The 21,283-nt window shown below is 36.3% G+C and overlaps 1 protein-coding gene across 4 annotated transcripts in view; it reads right to left on the bottom strand.

The window, feature by feature from the left end:
* The window catches only part of LOC128660572 (cAMP-regulated phosphoprotein 21-like), a 435,858-nt gene that overhangs the window by 118,212 nt on the left and 296,363 nt on the right, over window positions 1-21,283 (bottom strand). For all 4 annotated transcript variants that reach the window (XM_053714501.1, XM_053714500.1, XM_053714499.1 and 1 more), the window contains 3 exons: window positions 17,884-18,102; window positions 4,043-4,200; window positions 89-181 (listed from right to left, as the gene is read on the bottom strand). In XM_053714501.1, the coding sequence (XP_053570476.1) occupies window positions 89-181; window positions 4,043-4,200; window positions 17,884-18,102 (470 nt within the window). The remainder of the gene's footprint in view (window positions 1-88; window positions 182-4,042; window positions 4,201-17,883; window positions 18,103-21,283) is intronic.

A 21,283-nucleotide genomic window follows, 5' to 3' on the forward strand; every position in this document is an offset into this window, starting at 1 on the left:
AAAAAATAAGATTCATTTTGCCCTCAGTTGTTTTTTTGGTTTGTGAAATAAAATATAAATACATATTTCTATTTGTCTCATCACTTACCACTTGGAATTGTTGTGTAGGGGAGACAGGAAGTAGATGCTGTTGATAGGAAACAGCAGGGTACTGCACAGGCTGTGAAGAATTCTGCAGAGCCTGCAGGAAAATAAGTGCATAACAAAATATATTAAATGCAGCCCATGCAAAAAAATAAATAAAACAAAATCTATAATTGTATAACTGGTGTAGCTTTAAGAAATTCATTTATTTTTTGTGGAACAAAATGTTTCTCATTGCAGCAGATATATAACCTTTTATAAACTAGTAACAACTGTAATAAAGGAGATAAGAAATATAGCTGCAATATGAAACACATTTGAATAATGTATAAACATTTTCTGGCATATTGAGAGAACAAAAGGGATACATACTGCTATTATGCACTAAGAACATTTTTTTTATTCCAATTAAAAATACAGTGTAAAGTACATTGGCATTTTCTGTCAATTCTCTAAAGCAGCCACACTGTATGATAAAAAAAATATACATAATACAATATTACAAAAACACTTATGAGCTTGGGGACATGTGATTTTAAATATAATGCTTTTAAAGTAAGCTCCAATAAATTTGCAAATATATTCATTAAGTGTGCTGTATTCATTATTCTATCAAAGTAAATTATAGAGTAATATTCATTAAAGCGTGGTTGCACAATATCAGTCAATCACTTAAATGGCTTATGCTGTATTATGCACCCACAGCACTATATACTTTATATAAAGAATGCAGCATAAGTGCATTTCTGTTCAGGGCACCCTGCAATGATATTATTACTCTAATCATTTCAGTAAAGCTTAGAAGCTGAACAAAAAAAAGCTAAAAACACTTTCCTGTAAAATCTATTATATATAAACGCAAGCAGAATTGCAAGATCAAAATAACACATTGAAATACTTCTGGCTAAAAGGTGCATATGTCTGCTTTATCGCTGCAGGAATATATTTTTTAATATTACTGAGCATAACATATTGTGCATGGTGATCTTTGTCTAGCCCAGACAGATTTTCAGGATATCTAAACTTAAGCACAGCTGAAATAATCAACTGGTTAGTGAATATGGTCATTAACCTGCTCTCACCCAAAGTAATCCTGAAAATCTGGCGTGTTAGGGAGGCCTGTGAACAGGATTGAAACCCCCCTGGTCTAGCCTATCTTCTCTAAAAGCTCCATGATCTATTTCTGCACCCAAGGTAATCCTGAAAATCTGTTCAAATATTTCGAAAGAACTGTACTTTTCTCATTTTCTAAAATGATAGTTGTACAATTAAAATACAAAAACGTCATCATTATCATAAAAGTGAAATATATATTTTAACTGAATATATTTTCAATACATTGCACTTAATTAAATGTACTTTTTACTTGCATTTATATTATGCCAGTCTGCTATTTATGGTGTTGCTAGATAATGAGGCTTAGCTTCTTATATATATACTCTACTTATACTCTTATATATATTCTACTCTAAGGCAGTTTTTCAAGTCTTTAAAAAAGATAAAACATTTAAAAATAAAGAAAATAATCATAGCCCTCCCCTTGGCATCCTGTCAATATATAACTCATAGGAGCTGCAGCATGAACCTTTGATGCGTGGGAGTACATATAAACTAATGTATCAATATAATATCCCTTTGTATTATATCATTGAAGGGGCAGTAAAGTCATACCTAAGGTTGCATAATTTAGAATTTAGTTTGAGCATGCAGGTTTAACCTCTTAAAGGGACACTGAACCCAAAATTTCTCTTTTGTGATTCAGATAGAGCATGCAATGTTAAGCGACTTTCTAATTTACTCCTATTATCAATTTTTCTTCGTTCTCTTCCTATCTTTATTTGAAAAAGAAGGCATCTAAGCTTCTTTTTTGGTTCAGAACTCTGGATAGCACTTTTTATTGGTGGATGAATTTATCCACCAATCAGCAAGAACATGAGTATAAAATTTATATCTGATTATATTTGCCCAGTTCTATATTTGTTCACCAAAAATGGGCCGGCATCTAAACTTACATTCTTGCATTTAAAATAAAGATAGCAAGAGAATGAAGAAAATTTGATAATAGGAGTAAATTAGAAAGTTGCTTAAAATTTCATGTTCTATCTGAATCTCGAAAGAAACAATTAGGGTTCAGTGTCCCTTTAAGGACCAATGTAACCTGTACGCCTGTGGTCATTAAGGGTTTTACTAGCGCAGCTTCGCCGGTGGCGGCAAAGCTGTGCTAGAACTGCTTGCTTCACTTCTGGAGGCATGCGGATATAGCTCAGTCTTGCCAACATCAGCAGTTAGTGATTGTTAAGGTGTTAATTACAATTTTCAAATTTATTTCTATTAACTGATATGATTTATTCTCTTGGTATCCCTTTGTCGATAAGCATACTTAGGTAGGCTCAGGAGCACTTTTGGGAGCTAGCTGCTGATTGGTGGCTGCACATATATGTCTCTTGTCATTGGCACAACCAATGTGTTCAGTTCGCTCCCAATAGTGCACTGCTGCTCCTTCAACAAAGCATACCAAATGGGTAAAGCAAATTTGATAATAGAAGTAAATTGGAAAGTTGTTTAAAATTGTATGCTCTGTATCAGTGTTTCTCACTCTTTTTGTAACAAGTAAAGGCAAACATTTGTGCCCTAAGTACCCCCAACTGCAACATATGAATATAATAAAGTAAAAAAATAAGAGAATCATGCATACCCTGAACTATGAGCAACAAATGTAAAAAGGGCAAGTCAATGCGTACCCCTTACCAAAGCTCCAGGTACCCCATGGGGTAAATGTACCACAGGTTGAGAAACAAGGTTCTATATGAATCATAAAAGAAAGAAAAAAAAATGTGTTTCATGTCCCTTTGCTACCAGAAATTTCAGCGATTTTTTTTTTTTTGCTATCACTCTGTTTAAACAGAAATAGAGCCTTTTTATTTTATATTTACCTATACTGTATATATATATATGTATATATTTTATATTTATTAAAGTAGACAACCCAAGGTATTGTTCTAGACCCATTTTAGTATATTGCATGCCATTGTTTTGGACGCAAAATACAATCATATAAAAAAAAATTGTTAACTTTTTTTTTGCAAACTTTTGGTTTCTCACTGAAATTATTTACACATAACTACTGCAATGATAAGACAATTGGTTGTAAAAGCTTCTCTTGGGTCCCTTTTGTTCAGAAACAAAAGACATGCATGGCTTTTCTATAGGTTTTTGGCAATTAGAAGGCCGCTAACTGAAGCTGTGCACCACAATTCTGAAATTCCCGGCAGTGAAGGAGTTAATCAGTTAGTTTCTAAGGTTAATACTTGCTCTATTGTAGGGATTACCCTCCCACCTGACACCTCCCACCTCCTGATCCCTCCCAAATAGCTCCCCCCCCCCATACTGGTCACCACCATCTTAGGTACTGTCTGTCAATCTGTTAGTATGCAGTTTAAAATATATATTTATTTAATTATTTTTTAATTTCTGTAGTGTAGGGATCCCTATTTAACCGCCTACCATCCTGATCCCCCCAACAGCTCTCTCCCCCCCCCCCCCCACTCTCCCCTGCCAATAACAAACTGTTTTTCTGTAGTGCAGCGATTCCCCCCCTAACTCTCCGCACCTCAAATTTCAAGCAATTACTTTTTATTATTACTTATTTTTATTTTTGAGTCTCATCTTCTTGCTCCAAACAATTTTCTATAGCGTAGAGTCCGATCCCTGTCCCCTGTAAAAATGTTTTCATAGTGTATGGGACAGTGTCACTCTCTGTAATGGTTGCCATCTGGCTTGATATGGTAAGGGAGAATGATCAGTGCTCCCTTACCATATGTTGTGCCCCCTGGTAGTGGCTCCTGCTTTCTAAGCTGGCAGCGGGGACCACAACATGCGGTTCTGTGTTGCAGATAGTACCTATGTCCATTTGGAGCAAGGGGCTAAGAAAGTTTTTGCACGAATTGAATCTATTTACCTGTGAAACAAGATGGCCTTGCATTGGTTGCTGAGTTTGCTGTGGATGTGAGGACGTTTGTTGCTGCGACTGTCCTACAACTGGGGCCCTCATTGCCTGCTGACCACTGGGAGGATTGTATATCGCTGGTGTTCCATCTGGATTTACAAATGGCTGACCTGAAAAATAAATAGTTACAAAAACAATAATTATATTGACATAACTGATATATAGTATCTAGTTTTCCATGGCTAAAAGTGTTTGTTAAAGCTTAAAGGGACACTGTACCCAAAAAAATTCTTTTGTGATTCAGATTGAGCATGAAATTTTAAGCAACTTTCTAATTTACTCCTATTATCAAATTTTCTTCATTCTCTTGGTATCTTTATTTGAAATGCAAGAATTTAAGTTTAGATGCCGGCCCATTTTTGGTGAACAACCTGGGTTGTCCTTGCTGATTGGTGGATAAATTCATCCACCAATAAAAAAGTGCTGTCCAGAGTACTGAAACCAAAAAAAGCTTAGATGCCTTCTTTTTCAAATAATGATAGCAAGAGAACAAAGAAAAATTGATAATAGGAGTAATTTAGAAAGTTGCTTAAAATTGCATGCTCTTTCTGAATTACAAAAGAAAAAATTTGGGTTCAGTGTCCCTTTAAGGGACATTGAATATAGTGGCATAATGTTCCACAGTCTAAAATGCATTTGTTTATTATCACTTATTATAATACTTGTTTTTTGTTTTTTTGAGTTTGTATCACAGAATAAACACATTTTTATTTTTTTGTATTACATTTATACACTTTTATTTAACTGTTTTGTCATGCAAAATACAATTTTTAATATGGTTTAACTATGCTATTTTAAGATAAAATAGATCAACAAAGAAAATGTGCATAGTGGAACTTAGAAAAATTAGTAAAATCAATGATTGATATCTATTATTATTATTATTATCGGTTATTTGTAGAGCGCCAACAGATTCCGCAGCGCTAGCGCTATCTAAAACAAAACAGATTCCGCAGCGCTATCTAAAACAAAATTATGGATGTTAGCTTATATTTTATGCTTCCTTCTTCCAGATATTGTTTAAAATATTATTTTTTCTATCTATTGGCTCAGCTAAAATACAAGGACTCCCATAGACCCAAAGACTTGTATTTCAATTACTACACAGCTATCACACTGAAAGTTTGGGATAGAGTACTCAACTCCATCTTTCGCATATCTAGCCAGGTCTCTCCCCTAACCACATTCTTAGAGAATCAAACCCACTTAAATTCTCTCAAGCTCCCAGACTTAACGATAGACTAACGAACATACCGGCATACCTGCTTATGTTAACAGATACGCACACAAGCTGAAATATCACAACTCATTGGCCCCTCTTTTCAGAAATGGTACCCATACTTCCAGGTACGACATGCCATTTACTCCAGCCCTGACAGACCCAACCTTGAGAGGTCACTTACCCCTTTTGAAATGTTTTGCATGAACCCTACCTTAACTCGTTCTCATGTTTCACTCATCCATAAAATGCTTAGAAGTTAATTTCCTGAATACAAACCTATATACTGAAATGGGAAAAGGAACTAAACATCACATTAACTTATGAACAATGGAGCAAAATATTCACAAAAGTTAAAAAGTCTTCTATCTCCCAAACTATTGTAGAAATTATAAACTTCTTTCAAGATGGTATTTAACTCCACAAAGATTACATAGCATATATACACAAGCTTCACCACACTGCTGGAGACACTGTGGGGACATAGGTACACTGTCCTACATTTGGTGCACCTGTCTTTTGATCCAAACATACTGGAACAACATCACCAAAAGCATAAACAATACGATAGGGACAAACCATACTTTATCACCTACAATGATACTTCTTAACGACACACCAAGAATAGCTTGCCAATATCGTCATAAACTTCTCCAATACATGACTGATTCCACGACTCTGGAAAGAGTGCAAGTCCCCACACATCCCCAATGGGTACGAGAGACGGACCAAATACTATCGCTAGAAAAACTACATTACACTTATTTGGGTAAACAAGACTTTATTCTTGATATCATATTTATATTGGAGCAATAAACACAAACATAAATAGACACCCCATTATAAGGCATCATCACTCATATAATATGCATGGGAAATAGAGCAAAAGTTCAACCATCATAGAACACACCCCTCGACACAAACACCCTAATAACCCATCTCACAATTGGAGATGCAAACTACAAATAGGCCCTCCCTCTTCCACCCCTCCCCGCTAGGGATGGGCGAATGTGTAAATTTTCGAATTTCGAATGTAGAACGAATGTTATTACCGAAATTCGAATTCTAAATCCGAATGTCGATAAGAACGAATATTCTTAAAAATTCGAAAATCGAATGTTATTTACAGTTTTCGAATGTCACTTTCGAATTCAAATGTTTATAATTATATCGAATGTCCACATTCGAAATTTCGAATTTAACATTCTATTTAACAAATACTATTCAGAAGTTCAATAGTTCATGTGGTAGGGCGGGAATCTAGTAAATTGATACATAATAGATACAAATATATCATTTTGAATGTTTCCATATAGAATATTGCATAATTCGAATATTACATTTAAAGAAAGCATTAGAAATACTATTACAAACATATAAATTTGAATTTTTCGAATTTGAATATAAATTCGAATTTTTAGAATTCGAATATTGCATAATTCGAATATTACATTTAAAGAAAAAGCATTAGAAAACAGAATTTATGTTTACCTGATAAATTACTTTCTCCAACGGTGTGTCCGGTCCACGGCGTCATCCTTACTTGTGGGATATTCTCTTCCCCAACAGGAAATGGCAAAGAGCCCAGCAAAGCTGGTCACATGATCCCTCCTAGGCTCCGCCTACCCCAGTCATTCGACCGACGTTAAGGAGGAATATTTGCATAGGAGAAACCATATGGTACCGTGGTGACTGTAGTTAAAGAAAATAAATTATCAGACCTGATAAAAAAAACCAGGGCGGGCCGTGGACCGGACACACCGTTGGAGAAAGTAATTTATCAGGTAAACATAAATTCTGTTTTCTCCAACATAGGTGTGTCCGGTCCACGGCGTCATCCTTACTTGTGGGAACCAATACCAAAGCTTTAGGACACGGATGAAGGGAGGGAGCAAATCAGGTCACCTAAATGGAAGGCACCACGGTTTGCAAAACCTTTCTCCCAAAAATAGCCTCAGAAGAAGCAAAAGTATCAAACTTGTAAAATTTGGTAAAAGTGTGCAGTGAAGACCAAGTCGCTGCCCTACATATCTGATCAACAGAAGCCTCGTTCTTGAAGGCCCATGTGGAAGCCACAGCCCTAGTGGAATGAGCTGTGATTCTTTCGGGAGGCTGCCGTCCGGCAGTCTCGTAAGCCAATCTGATGATGCTTTTAATCCAAAAAGAGAGAGAGGTAGAAGTTGCTTTTTGACCTCTCCTTTTACCGGAATAAACAACAAACAAGGAAGATGTTTGTCTAAAATCCTTTGTAGCCTCTAAATAGAATTTTAGAGCGCGAACAACATCCAAATTGTGCAACAAACGTTCCTTCTTTGAAACTGGTTTCGGACACAGAGAAGGTACGATAATCTCCTGGTTAATGTCTTTGTTAGAAACAACTTTAGGAAGAAAACCAGGTTTAGTACGTAAAACCACCTTATCTGCATGGAACACCAGATAAGGAGGAGAACACTGCAGAGCAGATAATTCTGAAACTCTTCTAGCAGAAGAAATTGCAACTAAAAACAAAACTTTCCAAGATAATAACTTAATATCAACGGAATGTAAGGGTTCAAACGGAACCCCCTGAAGAACTGAAAGAACTAAATTGAGACTCCAAGGAGGAGTCAAAGGTTTGTAAACAGGCTTAATTCTAACCAGAGCCTGAACAAAGGCTTGAACATCTGGCACAGCTGCCAGCTTTTTGTGAAGTAACACAGACAAGGCAGAAATCTGTCCCTTCAGGGAACTTGCAGATAATCCTTTTTCCAATCCTTCTTGAAGGAAGGATAGAATCTTAGGAATCTTAACCTTGTCCCAAGGGAATCCTTTAGATTCACACCAACAGATATATTTTTTCCAAATTTTGTGGTAAATCTTTCTAGTTACAGGCTTTCTGGCCTGAACAAGAGTATCGATAACAGAATCTGAGAACCCTCGCTTCGATAAGATCAAGCGTTCAATCTCCAAGCAGTCAGCTGGAGTGAAACCAGGTTCGGATGTTCGAACGGACCCTGAACAAGAAGGTCTCGTCTCAAAGGTAGCTTCCAAGGTGGAGCCGATGACATATTCACCAGATCTGCATACCAAGTCCTGCGTGGCCACGCAGGAGCTATCAAGATCACCGACGCCCTCTCCTGATTGATCCTGGCTACCAGCCTGGGGATGAGAGGAAACGGCGGGAACACATAAGCTAGTTTGAAGGTCCAAGGTGCTACTAGTGCATCCACTAGAGCTGCCTTGGGATCCCTGGATCTGGACCCGTAGCAAGGAACTTTGAAGTTCTGACGAGAGGCCATCAGATCCATGTCTGGAATGCCCCACAGCTGAGTGACTTGGGCAAAGATTTCCGGATGGAGTTCCCACTCCCCCGGATGCAATGTCTGACGACTCAGAAAATCCGCTTCCCAATTTTCCACTCCTGGGATGTGGATAGCAGACAGGTGGCAGGAGTGAGACTCCGCCCATAGAATGATTTTGGTCACTTCTTCCATCGCTAGGGAACTCCTTGTTCCCCCCTGATGGTTGATGTACGCAACAGTTGTCATGTTGTCTGATTGAAACCGTATGAACTTGGCCCTCGCTAGCTGAGGCCAAGCCTTGAGAGCATTGAATATCGCTCTCAGTTCCAGAATATTTATCGGTAGAAGAGATTCTTCCCGAGACCAAAGACCCTGAGCTTTCAGGGATCCCCAGACCGCGCCCCAGCCCATCAGACTGGCGTCGGTCGTGACAATGACCCACTCTGGTCTGCGGAATGTCATCCCTTGTGACAGGTTGTCCAGGGACAGCCACCAACGGAGTGAGTCTCTGGTCCTCTGATTTACTTGTATCTTCGGAGACAAGTCTGTATAATCCCCATTCCACTGACTGAGCATGCACAGTTGTAATGGTCTTAGATGAATGCGCGCAAAAGGAACTATGTCCATTGCCGCTACCATCAACCCGATCACTTCCATGCACTGAGCTATGGAAGGAAGAGGAACGGAATGAAGTATCCGACAAGAGTCTAGAAGTTTTGTTTTTCTGGCCTCTGTCAGAAATATCCTCATTTCTAAGGAGTCTATTATTGTTCCCAAGAAGGGAACCCTTGTTGACGGAGATAGAGAACTCTTTTCCACGTTCACTTTCCATCCGTGAGATCTGAGAAAGGCCAGGACAATGTCCGTGTGAGCCTTTGCTTGAGGAAGGGACGACGCTTGAATCAGAATGTCGTCCAAGTAAGGTACTACAGCAATGCCCCTTGGTCTTAGCACAGCTAGAAGGGACCCTAGTACCTTTGTGAAAATCCTTGGAGCAGTGGCTAATCCGAAAGGAAGCGCCACGAACTGGTAATGCTTGTCCAGGAATGCGAACCTTAGGAACCGATGATGTTCCTTGTGGATAGGAATATGTAGATACGCATCCTTTAAATCCACCGTGGTCATGAATTGACCTTCCTGGATGGAAGGAAGAATAGTTCGAATGGTTTCCATCTTGAACGATGGAACCTTGAGAAACTTGTTTAAGATCTTGAGATCTAAGATTGGTCTGAACGTTCCCTCTTTTTTGGGAACTATGAACAGATTGGAGTAGAACCCCATCCCTTGTTCTCTTAATGGAACAGGATGAATCACTCCCATTTTTAACAGGTCTTCTACACAATGTAAGAATGCCTGTCTTTTTATGTGGTCTGAAGACAACTGAGACCTGTGGAACCTCCCCCTTGGGGGAAGCCCCTTGAATTCCAGAAGATAACCTTGGGAGACTATTTCTAGCGCCCAAGGATCCAGAACATCTCTTGCCCAAGCCTGAGCGAAGAGAGAGAGTCTGCCCCCCACCAGATCCGGTCCCGGATCGGGGGCCAACATTTCATGCTGTCTTGGTAGCAGTGGCAGGTTTCTTGGCCTGCTTTCCCTTGTTCCAGCCTTGCATTGGTCTCCAAGCTGGCTTGGCTTGAGAAGTATTACCCTCTTGCTTAGAGGACGTAGCACTTTGGGCTGGTCCGTTTCTACGAAAGGGACGAAAATTAGGTTTATTTTTTGCCTTGAAAGGCCGATCCTGAGGAAGGGCGTGGCCCTTACCCCCAGTGATATCAGAGATAATCTCTTTCAAGTCAGGGCCAAACAGCGTTTTCCCCTTGAAAGGAATGTTAAGTAGCTTGTTCTTGGAAGACGCATCAGCCGACCAAAATTTCAACCAAAGCGCTCTGCGCGCCACAATAGCAAACCCAGAATTCTTAGCCGCTAACCTAGCCAATTGCAAAGTGGCGTCTAGGGTAAAAGAATTAGCCAATTTGAGAGCATTGATTCTGTCCATAATCTCCTCATAAGGAGGAGAATCACTATCGACCGCCTTTATCAGCTCATCGAACCAGAAACATGCGGCTGTAGCGACAGGGACAATGCATGAAATTGGTTGTAGAAGGTAACCCTGCTGAACAAACATCTTTTTAAGCAAACCTTCTAATTTTTTATCCATAGGATCTTTGAAAGCACAACTATCCTCTATGGGTATAGTGGTGCGTTTGTTTAAAGTGGAAACCGCTCCCTCGACCTTGGGGACTGTCTGCCATAAGTCCTTTCTGGGGTCGACCATAGGAAACAATTTTTTAAATATGGGGGGGAGGGACGAAAGGAATACCGGGCCTTTCCCATTCTTTATTAACAATGTCCGCCACCCGCTTGGGTATAGGAAAAGCTTCTGGGAGCCCCGGCACCTCTAGGAACTTGTCCATTTTACATAGTTTCTCTGGGATGACCAACTTGTCACAATCATCCAGAGTGGATAATACCTCCTTAAGCAGAATGCGGAGATGTTCCAACTTAAATTTAAATGTAATCACATCAGGTTCAGCTTGTTGAGAAATGTTCCCTGAATCAGTAATTTCTCCCTCAGACAAAACCTCCCTGGCCCCATCAGACTGGGTTAGGGGCCCTTCAGAAACATTATTATCAGCGTCGTCATGCTCTTCAGTATCTAAAACAGAGCAGTCGCGCTTACGCTGATAAGTGTTCATTTTGGCTAAAATGTTTTTGACAGAATTATCCATTACAGCCGTTAATTGTTGCATAGTAAGGAGTATTGGCGCGCTAGATGTACTAGGGGCCTCCTGAGTGGGCAAGACTCGTGTAGACGAAGGAGGGAATGATGCAGTACCATGCTTACTCCCCTCACTTGAGGAATCATCTTGGGCATCATTGTCATTGTCACATAAATCACATTTATTTAAATGAATAGGAATTCTGGCTTCCCCACATTCAGAACACAGTCTATCTGGTAGTTCAGACATGTTAAACAGGCATAAACTTGATAACAAAGTACAAAAAACGTTTTAAAATAAAACCGTTACTGTCACTTTAAATTTTAAACTGAACACACTTTATTACTGCAATTGCGAAAAAACATGAAGGAATTGTTCAAAATTCACCAAATTTTCACCACAGTGTCTTAAAGCCTTAAAAGTATTGCACACCAAATTTGGAAGCTTTAACCCTTAAAATAACGGAACCGGAGCCGTTTTGAACTTTAAACCCTTTACAGTCCCTGGTATCTGCTTTGCTGAGACCCAACCAAGCCCAAAGGGGAATACGATACCAAATGACGCCTTCAGAAAGTCTTTTCTAAGTATCAGAGCTCCTCTCACATGCGACTGCATGCCATGCCTCTCAAAAACAAGTGCGCAACACCGGCGCGAAAATGAGGCTCTGCCTATGCTTTGGGAAAGCCCCTAAAGAATAAGGTGTCTAAAACAGTGCCTGCCGATATTATTATATCAAAATACCCAAATAAAATGATTCCTCAAGGCTAAATATGTGTTAATAATGAATCGATTTAGCCCAGAAAAAGTCTACAGTCTTAATAAGCCCTTGTGAAGCCCTTATTTACGATCGTAATAAACATGGCTTACCGGATCCCATAGGGAAAATGACAGCTTCCAGCATTACATCGTCTTGTTAGAATGTGTCATACCTCAAGCAGCAAGAGACTGCTCACTGTTCCCCCAACTGAAGTTAATTGCTCTCAACAGTCCTGTGTGGAACAGCCATGGATTTTAGTGACGGTTGCTAAAATCATTTTCCTCATACAGAAATCTTCATCTCTTTTCTGTTTCTGAGTAAATAGTACATACCAGCACTATTTCAAAATAACAAACTCTTGATTGAATAATAAAAACTACAGTTAAACACTAAAAAACTCTAAGCCATCTCCGTGGAGATGTTGCCTGTACAACGGCAAAGAGAATGACTGGGGTAGGCGGAGCCTAGGAGGGATCATGTGACCAGCTTTGCTGGGCTCTTTGCCATTTCCTGTTGGGGAAGAGAATATCCCACAAGTAAGGATGACGCCGTGGACCGGACACACCTATGTTGGAGAAATACTATTACAATCTAAATTCGAATTTTTAGAATTCGAATACACGTATTGCATAATTCGAATATAACATTTAAAGAAAAAGCATTAGAAATACTATTACAATCTAAATTAGAATTTTTCGAATTCGAATATTGCATAATTCGAATATTACATTTAAAGAAAAAGCATTAGAAATACTATTACAATCTAAATTCGAATTTTTCGAAAATAATATTTTCGAATGTAATCGTAAAATTCGAAATCGAACATTCGAAAATCGAATGTTAGAATGTTATGTAAACATTCGAAATTTGATTCGAACAAACAAATGTGTTAAAATTCGTGCCGTTTTTCGAATGTTGCGAAACATTCGCCCATCCCTACTCCCCGCCCCCCTTTCCCTTTATGAGTGAGTTGTTTAACTTATGAACAAGGACATTGTGATGCTAAAGTTTCAGTTTTCAATGTTTTGTCCTCATTTATTTATACAAGCCTTACTTTGTGCATTGTCAAAAATGAAGATGTAATGTAAATTTTCTCTGATGACAACTCGTTTTGTAATCTGTTTTGCTTATTCCAAATGTACCTGAATGTTCTTTTTTCTCTGTTAGTCAAATGTAAACGTTATTTTGAAAACTCAATAAACATATTTAATAAAAAAAAAATACAAGGACTCTACAAGCAAATGATCTTGTATCTAACTTTTAAATCAAATTTGCTTTAAAAAAATCTTAGATCTGCACAACTTTTAATCTTTACCAAATAACCAAATTAAAAGTTATACTGATTGTACATATTAAAGATCACTACATAAAATTGCTTCTTGCACGAAAAAAGTTTGAGTTAAAATTGTTAATACTGATTTTGAAACTAACAGGAAATTAATGTTTGTGCATAACTGATTTACAGGGACCAATTTCTTACTGGATGATAATTCCCACATCTTTATTTGGTGGTCATAAAACCATTTTTTCCTGATCTGTAGCATCTGTTTTTCAAATAAAAAAAACTGTACCACAATTTAAATTCTAATCTTTTATGTGAAAACCAAACAAAAAGTAACTTACATTTTTTATTTAAAGTAAAATTATATACATGACGTAATGAGATTACTGTGTGTGATAGTTATCAATCCAAATAAAATAAAAAAAACTGTACCACAATTTAAATTCTAATCTTTTATGTGAAAACCAAACAAAAAGTAACTTACATTTTTTATTTAAAGTAAAATTATATACATGACGTAATGAGATTACTGTGTGTGATAGTTAGCAATCCAAATAAAATAAAACTTAAAACTAGCAGACGTGTGTTGCTCACAATGGAATCTATGAAAAACTTTAAATGTAATGGCTGGACACTTAGGAACGTTGGTCAACCTCTGAATCTAAATAAATGTTTTGCATTATTTATGTAAGAATTCTTTAGCCAAAGGGTCTTAACACAATTTAGTATATAGCCTCAGATATAAACGATTACATAATAAAGAAAAGATATTACTACCTATTAGGAATGACCCAAAAACAATGAGTTAACCATGCCAAAACTACAACCTGTGACCCCTGATACAGCAGTTGACTGATTAAGAAACTAAATCATTGTACTGTGCTTTTTTTTATGTTTATTGATTTTTAAGCTCTCAGCTACAAAGGCAATAAGAATAAAAGAGGTTGTTAAACCTTGTAGAACTTGATAACAATGAGCATTTTTTTGTTCAATATGAGTATGCTTTCCAGAGGTTAATGATGCAGTTGTAACATATTTAAATTGCTGTCCAAGTATCTAAGCTTTGATTACAGCTTGTTGTTGGCCATCTGTAAATATATCCTTTGCTTGAATTTGTAGTCTAGCGAAAATGTGATTATAAGATAAAGATAAGAATAAGTGATTATAAGATCAAACAGTTAAGAAGTAAAACAATAAAAATACACATTTAACACTAAGATCTCAGCTGAACATAATTAAATAAAAGAAACTCTATTTTTTAATTCTTTGTACCATTGGCAACTGCAAAGCACACCGTGGTTAAAAAAACACTGTGGTTAAACACTAATATAGCATATATTTCATTTAACATAAGAAAGCATAAAAGAAACGTATACAAAGGCACTAAGCTGCTTAGTGTCTTAGAAAAAGCAGAGTTTCGATTTGTGGGGCCCAATTATCAGGACACCAACAGTCAGTCCGTGGTCAAGATTGTGTCAAACTTGACATGAAAAACCAAATTTCAAAGTTCTGAAACCTTCATCTATCATGAATAATCAATGTATGAATGATTTCTGCAGATTGTAACCCTGTTTCCCAGTAAAACTGGCCTAAGTTAAACTTATCGTGAATTCAACTACACGAATGTCAAGCAGTGTCTTGATTAGCTCTTTCGACTCCCTGAAAGTAGTGAACGCCAGAAGCAGGAGGCCAGAAACACACATTAAAGGAATATTAAACCCAATGTTTTCTTTAATGATTTAGATAGAGCATGCAATTTTAAGCAATTTTCTAATTTACTCCTATTATCAAATTTTCTTAGTTCTCTTGGCATCTTTATTTGAAAAGCAGGAATTTAAGCTTAGGAGCCGGACCATTTTTGGTTCACCAGCTGGGTAGGGTTTGCTTATTGGTGTAGCCAATGTAGCCTCCAATCCCTAACCAGGGTGCTGAACCATAATTGAGCCGGCTCCTAAGCTTAAATTATTGCTATATCAAATAAGGATACCAAGAGAACAAAGAAAAATTGATTATAGAAGTAAATTAGAAAGTTGCTTTAAATTGCATGCTCAATCTGAATCATGAAAAAAAAAATGTAGGTTTAAAATCCCTTTAAGGAGTACAAAATTGCAAAAGAAAGTGACTGTAAAGCCCTAAAAACACTACAAATTGAATTGTTGTACAATTTCTTGAGCATGGATGTATTAGTTTCCCTATTAGTGTCAAATATTTAATTGAAGAATGGCAAATTGTGAAATCAAGTTTAATTTCAGATTGCCAGGATGCCCGACATGTTGGGGGCTATAGATTGTACATTGCTGTGGACAGAAAGAAGCACTTATATGCTCTTGCTGTGTCAATGGTCTGTAAATTTGATTTTTCACCTGAATTATTTTTCTAAGAAAATATAATTTAAAAAAATATACATTGAAAACATATTAACACAAGACAAATAACCGATTTACCATTTCGTAGATATAGGAATTATAGCGTATATGCTAAACCTTAATATGCTACCAAATCATGTACCTACAAAAATCCCTATAATGGTGAATTTTGTAGGAAAATAACTACATAAGCCTTTCTGTATATTTTCCTGTTTAGAAGGTTTGGGTAATTTTTGCAGTTTTATCGAATTCTAATGATAACTATAAAGCTGAATGGCTTTACAATGATGTCAAAAACACATCTGAGCGGCACAGTTTGTTTTTGCATAGCATGATTAGAATGGGGCTATGCTTAAAGTGATGGTAAATTTCAGCTAATCAAATGCCACATATGTAATCTTTTCCATTAAAAAGTTTATATGTACCTTTTTTTGTTGTTGTTGTTGTTTAATCTATCCGTGAAAAGGGTTAAATCCATGCCTATAGTAATTTTTCTATTTCAATGTTATGCCGGCCCACTGGGATGAGCTCTTTTTTTTTATGACAATTCCAATGAACATTGTGTGTGTCATTGAAGTCCAGCCCTTTAAAAGCCCATAGGAAGCCTATGTAGCGAGTGGGTGGGACTACTCTATTTGTCAGAGCCCAGCCAAAAGAGGAAATGAAGTGGGGAGGAGGAACGGAAGATACTAAGTAGGATTATAAATCTTGTATTATAAATATATATATATATATATATATATATATATACACAGGTGGCCCTAGGTTTACAACGGTTCTATTTGCACCGTTTCAGAATAACAACCTTTTTTTTCAGTCATGTGACTGCTATTGCAAAGCATTGAGAAGCAGTGCATTGATTAAAATTGCCTGTAGGTGGAGCTGTCCGCTTGTGTTGCAGCAAAGATATGCAAGCCAAGCAAGATGAAATTAATCAGTTTAACCAGACCTGAGCTAGCGAGCAGCTTGCAAAGGAACAAGATCTTCCTGTCTATAAATCAGTCCAGATTAAAATGCATAGAAAGAACTGTTTGCAGAAAAATGCAAGTAAAGTCTGCGTTGTGTGATTATTTTATTAGGTTTATAATGCTGTTTAGCAAATGTTTTTGTTCATTTAACTTAGTTTAATTATATATTCTGTGTTGTGTGATTATTTTATTGGGTTTATAATGCTGTTTAGCATTTAAAATCTTCATTTCAAAGCTTTAAAAATAATGTATTAGGTGTTACTTACAACAATTTTGAGAGGGGCCTGGAATCTAACTCCCTCACTTCCCCTTGACTTATATTATAAACTGGGTTTCAATTTACAACGGTTTCGATTTACAACCATTCCTTCTGGAACCTAACCCCGGCGTAAACTGAGGGCTACCTGTATATATATATATATATATATATATATATATATATATATATATATATATATACTGTATATAAATATATATATATATATATATATATATACACACATTACGCGGTTTTACTTGTACACTAATATATTTTTCATTGCAAAATTCGTTAAAAAGTCCGAAATTTACCTTCACTTTTAAGTAGAATATAACGCATATGCTTAAATTTGAGAAATTCCGTTATGTCAAGGCTGACAATTTAGATTTTTTTCTTGGATACAAGAATTTTACTGAATTGGAGTATTGTGATGTTCTGTAGCTGCAAGAAAGGGAGTGGCCTTACTATGGAAATATCATCAACTTCAGACCTTCTTAATCTCTGTAACAGATACTTCTGACCTTCTTAATCATCGCTCTCTAAAAGGCTCACAATGGTATTAATGATGGTTTTATCTGTACCATCCCTCCTCAATTTATAAATTTTCTTCCTTATCCTTTACATTTATCCAACTGGTGATGATTCATGACTTATCATTTATATGTTATAGTTTTTTTTTTAACTATTTGTTCGTATTATGATTATATCATCCCGTTTTTTACTTTTTCTGCAAATATTTATATTCTTATTTTGGTTAATGTTTAAAACGTAATAAAATATAAAACAAAACAAAAAAAGTCAAAAACGTTTTACTTAAAATAAGCTTTAACATTGTTTTAAATGTAACAAAGGAAAAATGCATTTATGTCTTTTTAATTTAAAACCATTAAACACATTTGATTCTAAACTAATTTAGTATTATAATAAAATCTAGAATATACCTGTGTGTGGATTGAGAAGTATGCTGCCAGGTGGTATTCCTGCAGCGTCAAGTGGCAGTATAATATAGCTGGTGTTACTGGATGTTATTCCATTTTCGGAAAAAGGTATGTTGCCTGTACTGCTGATTGATGTTCCAGAGACTATAGATGTACTTTGGGGAGGTTGATGTAATCGTGACAAAGATCCTGAGGAACCAGCACTGCTGGAAGACTCTGAGCCTAAAAACAGAAGCACAGTATTGTTGCAAAAATGATTGAATTCTTAAACTGGTTAAAGGGACACTGAACCCAAATTTTTTTCTTTCGTGATTCAGATAGAGCAAGCAATTTTAAGCAACTTTCTAATTTACTCCTATTATCAAATTTTCTTCATTCTCTTGGTATCTTTATTTGAAATGCAAGAATGTAAGTTTAGATGCAGGCCCATTTTTGGTGAATAACCTGGGTTATTCTTGCTGATTGGTGGATAAATTCATCCACCAATAAAAAAGTTCTGTCCAGAGTACTGATCCAAAAAAGAAGCTTAGATGCCTTCTTTTTCAAATAAAGATAGCAAGTGAACGAAGAAAAATTGATAATAGGAGTAAATTAGAAAGTTGCTTAAAATTGCATGCTCTATCGGAATCACGAGAAAAAAAAATTCAGTGTCCCTCAGTGTCCCTTTAATGATACACAGGTAGATTATAAATCTGTACTAAAAACATTTAACATTTAAAAGGATATAAAACCCACACTTTTTCATTCATGATTCAGGTACAGCATACAATTTTACCGGTAGCAAGCTAAGCACATCGAGTGAACCAGTAGCAAGAGGTATATATGTGCAGCCACCAATCAGCAGCTAGCTTCCACTATGCATTGTTACTTCTAAGCCTACCTAGTTAATCTTTTTTTTTATATAAAGCAAAGAAGATTAAAGAATTACATGGAAAGTTGTTTAAAATTGCGTGCTCTTTCTGGATCATGAAAGAAAAATTGGGGTTTCATGTCCCTTTAATAAGTCTCTCAAAACATAATAAACATTTCTTAACATATAAACTAAACTGAAATCTACCAACTAGCATTTTTTATTTATTTACTTTTACTGTTAAACTTATTCTTCAAGTGACAATTCATGAAGCAAAAGATGATACTGGGCTAACACCAAAAATAAGTTAGAGACATAGATGTTCCAACAGTTTAATAGAAAACAACTTCTTTCAACCACTTCCCTATCCCTCCAGTTTAACCATTTAGATAAACAATGGAAGACATAGATTAAAGGGCCATGATATCCAAATGTTGAAACACTTGAAAGTGATGCAGCATAGCTGTAAAAAGCTGACTAGAAAATAACACCTGAACATCTCTATGTAAAAAAGAAAGATATTTCACCTCAAAATTTCCTCAGTAGCCACCTCCCATTGTAAAGGACTTCTAAGCAGCAAATCAGTATGTCTGTCCCAGGACAGCTAAGGGAGTGAGCTTTGTGAACACATCTTATTTCGCTATTTAGTTTAAGGAAGTTTACTATGAAATCTCATGAGAGTTAAGTCAAATCTCATGAGATCACATTAAAAAAGTTCATGACCTCAGCACTGTTGATGCTAGGGTTGCCACCTCAGCCATGTTTTCCTTGACACTTATGAGTTACACATGCTGCAGTGTGTGCAGGGAGGAACATGTATTGTGTTTCTGGACAGCACTATTCATATTCCTCCCTGCACACCTGCAGCATGTGTAACTTATAAGTGTTCGGTATTTTAAGGGACGGGTGGCAACCCTAGTTGATGCTGATTGGCTGCTGTTCATTTCTTCATTTTTTTATTGTTTTTTTTACCTGCAGTTGGACAGCAGCTGAAGTTTAACATTTTACACAGAACTTACTCTGCTGAGCTCAGGAAGTTGTAAGGTAAATCTTCCTTTTTTACTCAGGTGATATTTTCCTGTCAGCTTTTTACAGTTATACTGCATCAGTTTCAATTGATTTAGCATATGAGTATTGTGTCCCTTTAATAAAAAGATATTATGACCAAAAAAAGAATGTTACAAAAGGTATGTAAATCAAATCAAATGAAGGAGATGATTCTAGCCCATTGCTCAATAGTAAAGCAATGTGAATTATCTTTTAGGAGGGCATATGTGTGAAATAGGTAACCCCGAGTTATATAAAAGAATGGTTATAGAAACCTGTATGAAAAGTCATATCTTTATCCCAGTTCCCAACCATACAGGAAGGGCATTTGGAAGAATAATAGACAATATACTAATTCTCAGGGTAGACAGAACAAAGTACATCATATAGGAATGTGAAGAACGTGTATATAAACTCAAGAATAACTCAAGTCTATTTGTGATAGTTGTGCTTTTCCCATCTCAAGTTAAACCCATAAAAAAGGACATGTGAGAAAACTCTGCAAATTGCATATATTATTATAGGAGCAATAAAAGGGATATACCCAGTATAGAAGGGAATTGCTCTTTTATAGAGTCAGAAAGATCTATAGCACTGAAAAGTCTTCAAGTTCTCACAAAACAAAATAGAGCTACCCTTATTAAAGGAACAGTATAAGTCAAAAAAAAACTTTCATGATTCAGATAAAGCATGTGATTTAAAACAACTTTCCAATTTATTTCCATTATCACATTTACTTTGTTCTCTTGATGTCCTTTGTATAAGATTAAACATAGGTAAGCTAATAGGAGCTCAGGAGCATGCACATGTGTTTAGCAGTCTATAACAGCAGTGTTTGTATCTATGTATAACATTGCTAAAAACAATGCTGCAATCACTGCTGCCAGATGGCTAGACACATGTGCATGCTCCTGAGCTAACCTAAGATTACTGTTTTACAAAGAATACCAAAATAACTAAACAAAATTGATAACATAAGTAAATTGGAAAGTTGTTTAAAATTTCATGTTCTATCCAATCCACTGAGGTTTAGTTTTTACTTTACTGTCCCTTTAAGTGATACATTAGTAATATGAGGACATAATCCAGGAATTATGGAAAGTAATGGAGTGGAGTTTAAAACAAATAGCCTCAAAACAGAAAATAAACAAAAAACTACTTGAAGAATACAGAAATGAATGGAAGAGGTGTTTCCTGTTCAACAAAATGCTTGAAACTTCTACCTATTACCAAAATAGTTGGTTATATCAACTTTAATATCAACCCAATGGTCTAGCATAATTGACAAAACCAATCGTTCATTTTCAGGCTTAACATAAAATGATTAAGAATACTGATAGAATAAAACCATGTAATTATAGACATAATTATCGTGCTAATTTAATTTGAAAAATAAAAGGTCCAGGACATACTGAAATTATTAAGGAAGTAAAAATATGTATATACAACATTGGGCATTAAAGCTAATTTCCTAAGAAAGCTGTTTAATAGGGTTTCTTGCAGAAT

Source organism: Bombina bombina, chromosome 5 (genome assembly GCF_027579735.1).
Source record: "Bombina bombina isolate aBomBom1 chromosome 5, aBomBom1.pri, whole genome shotgun sequence".
Lineage (NCBI taxonomy): Eukaryota > Metazoa > Chordata > Amphibia > Anura > Bombinatoridae > Bombina > Bombina bombina.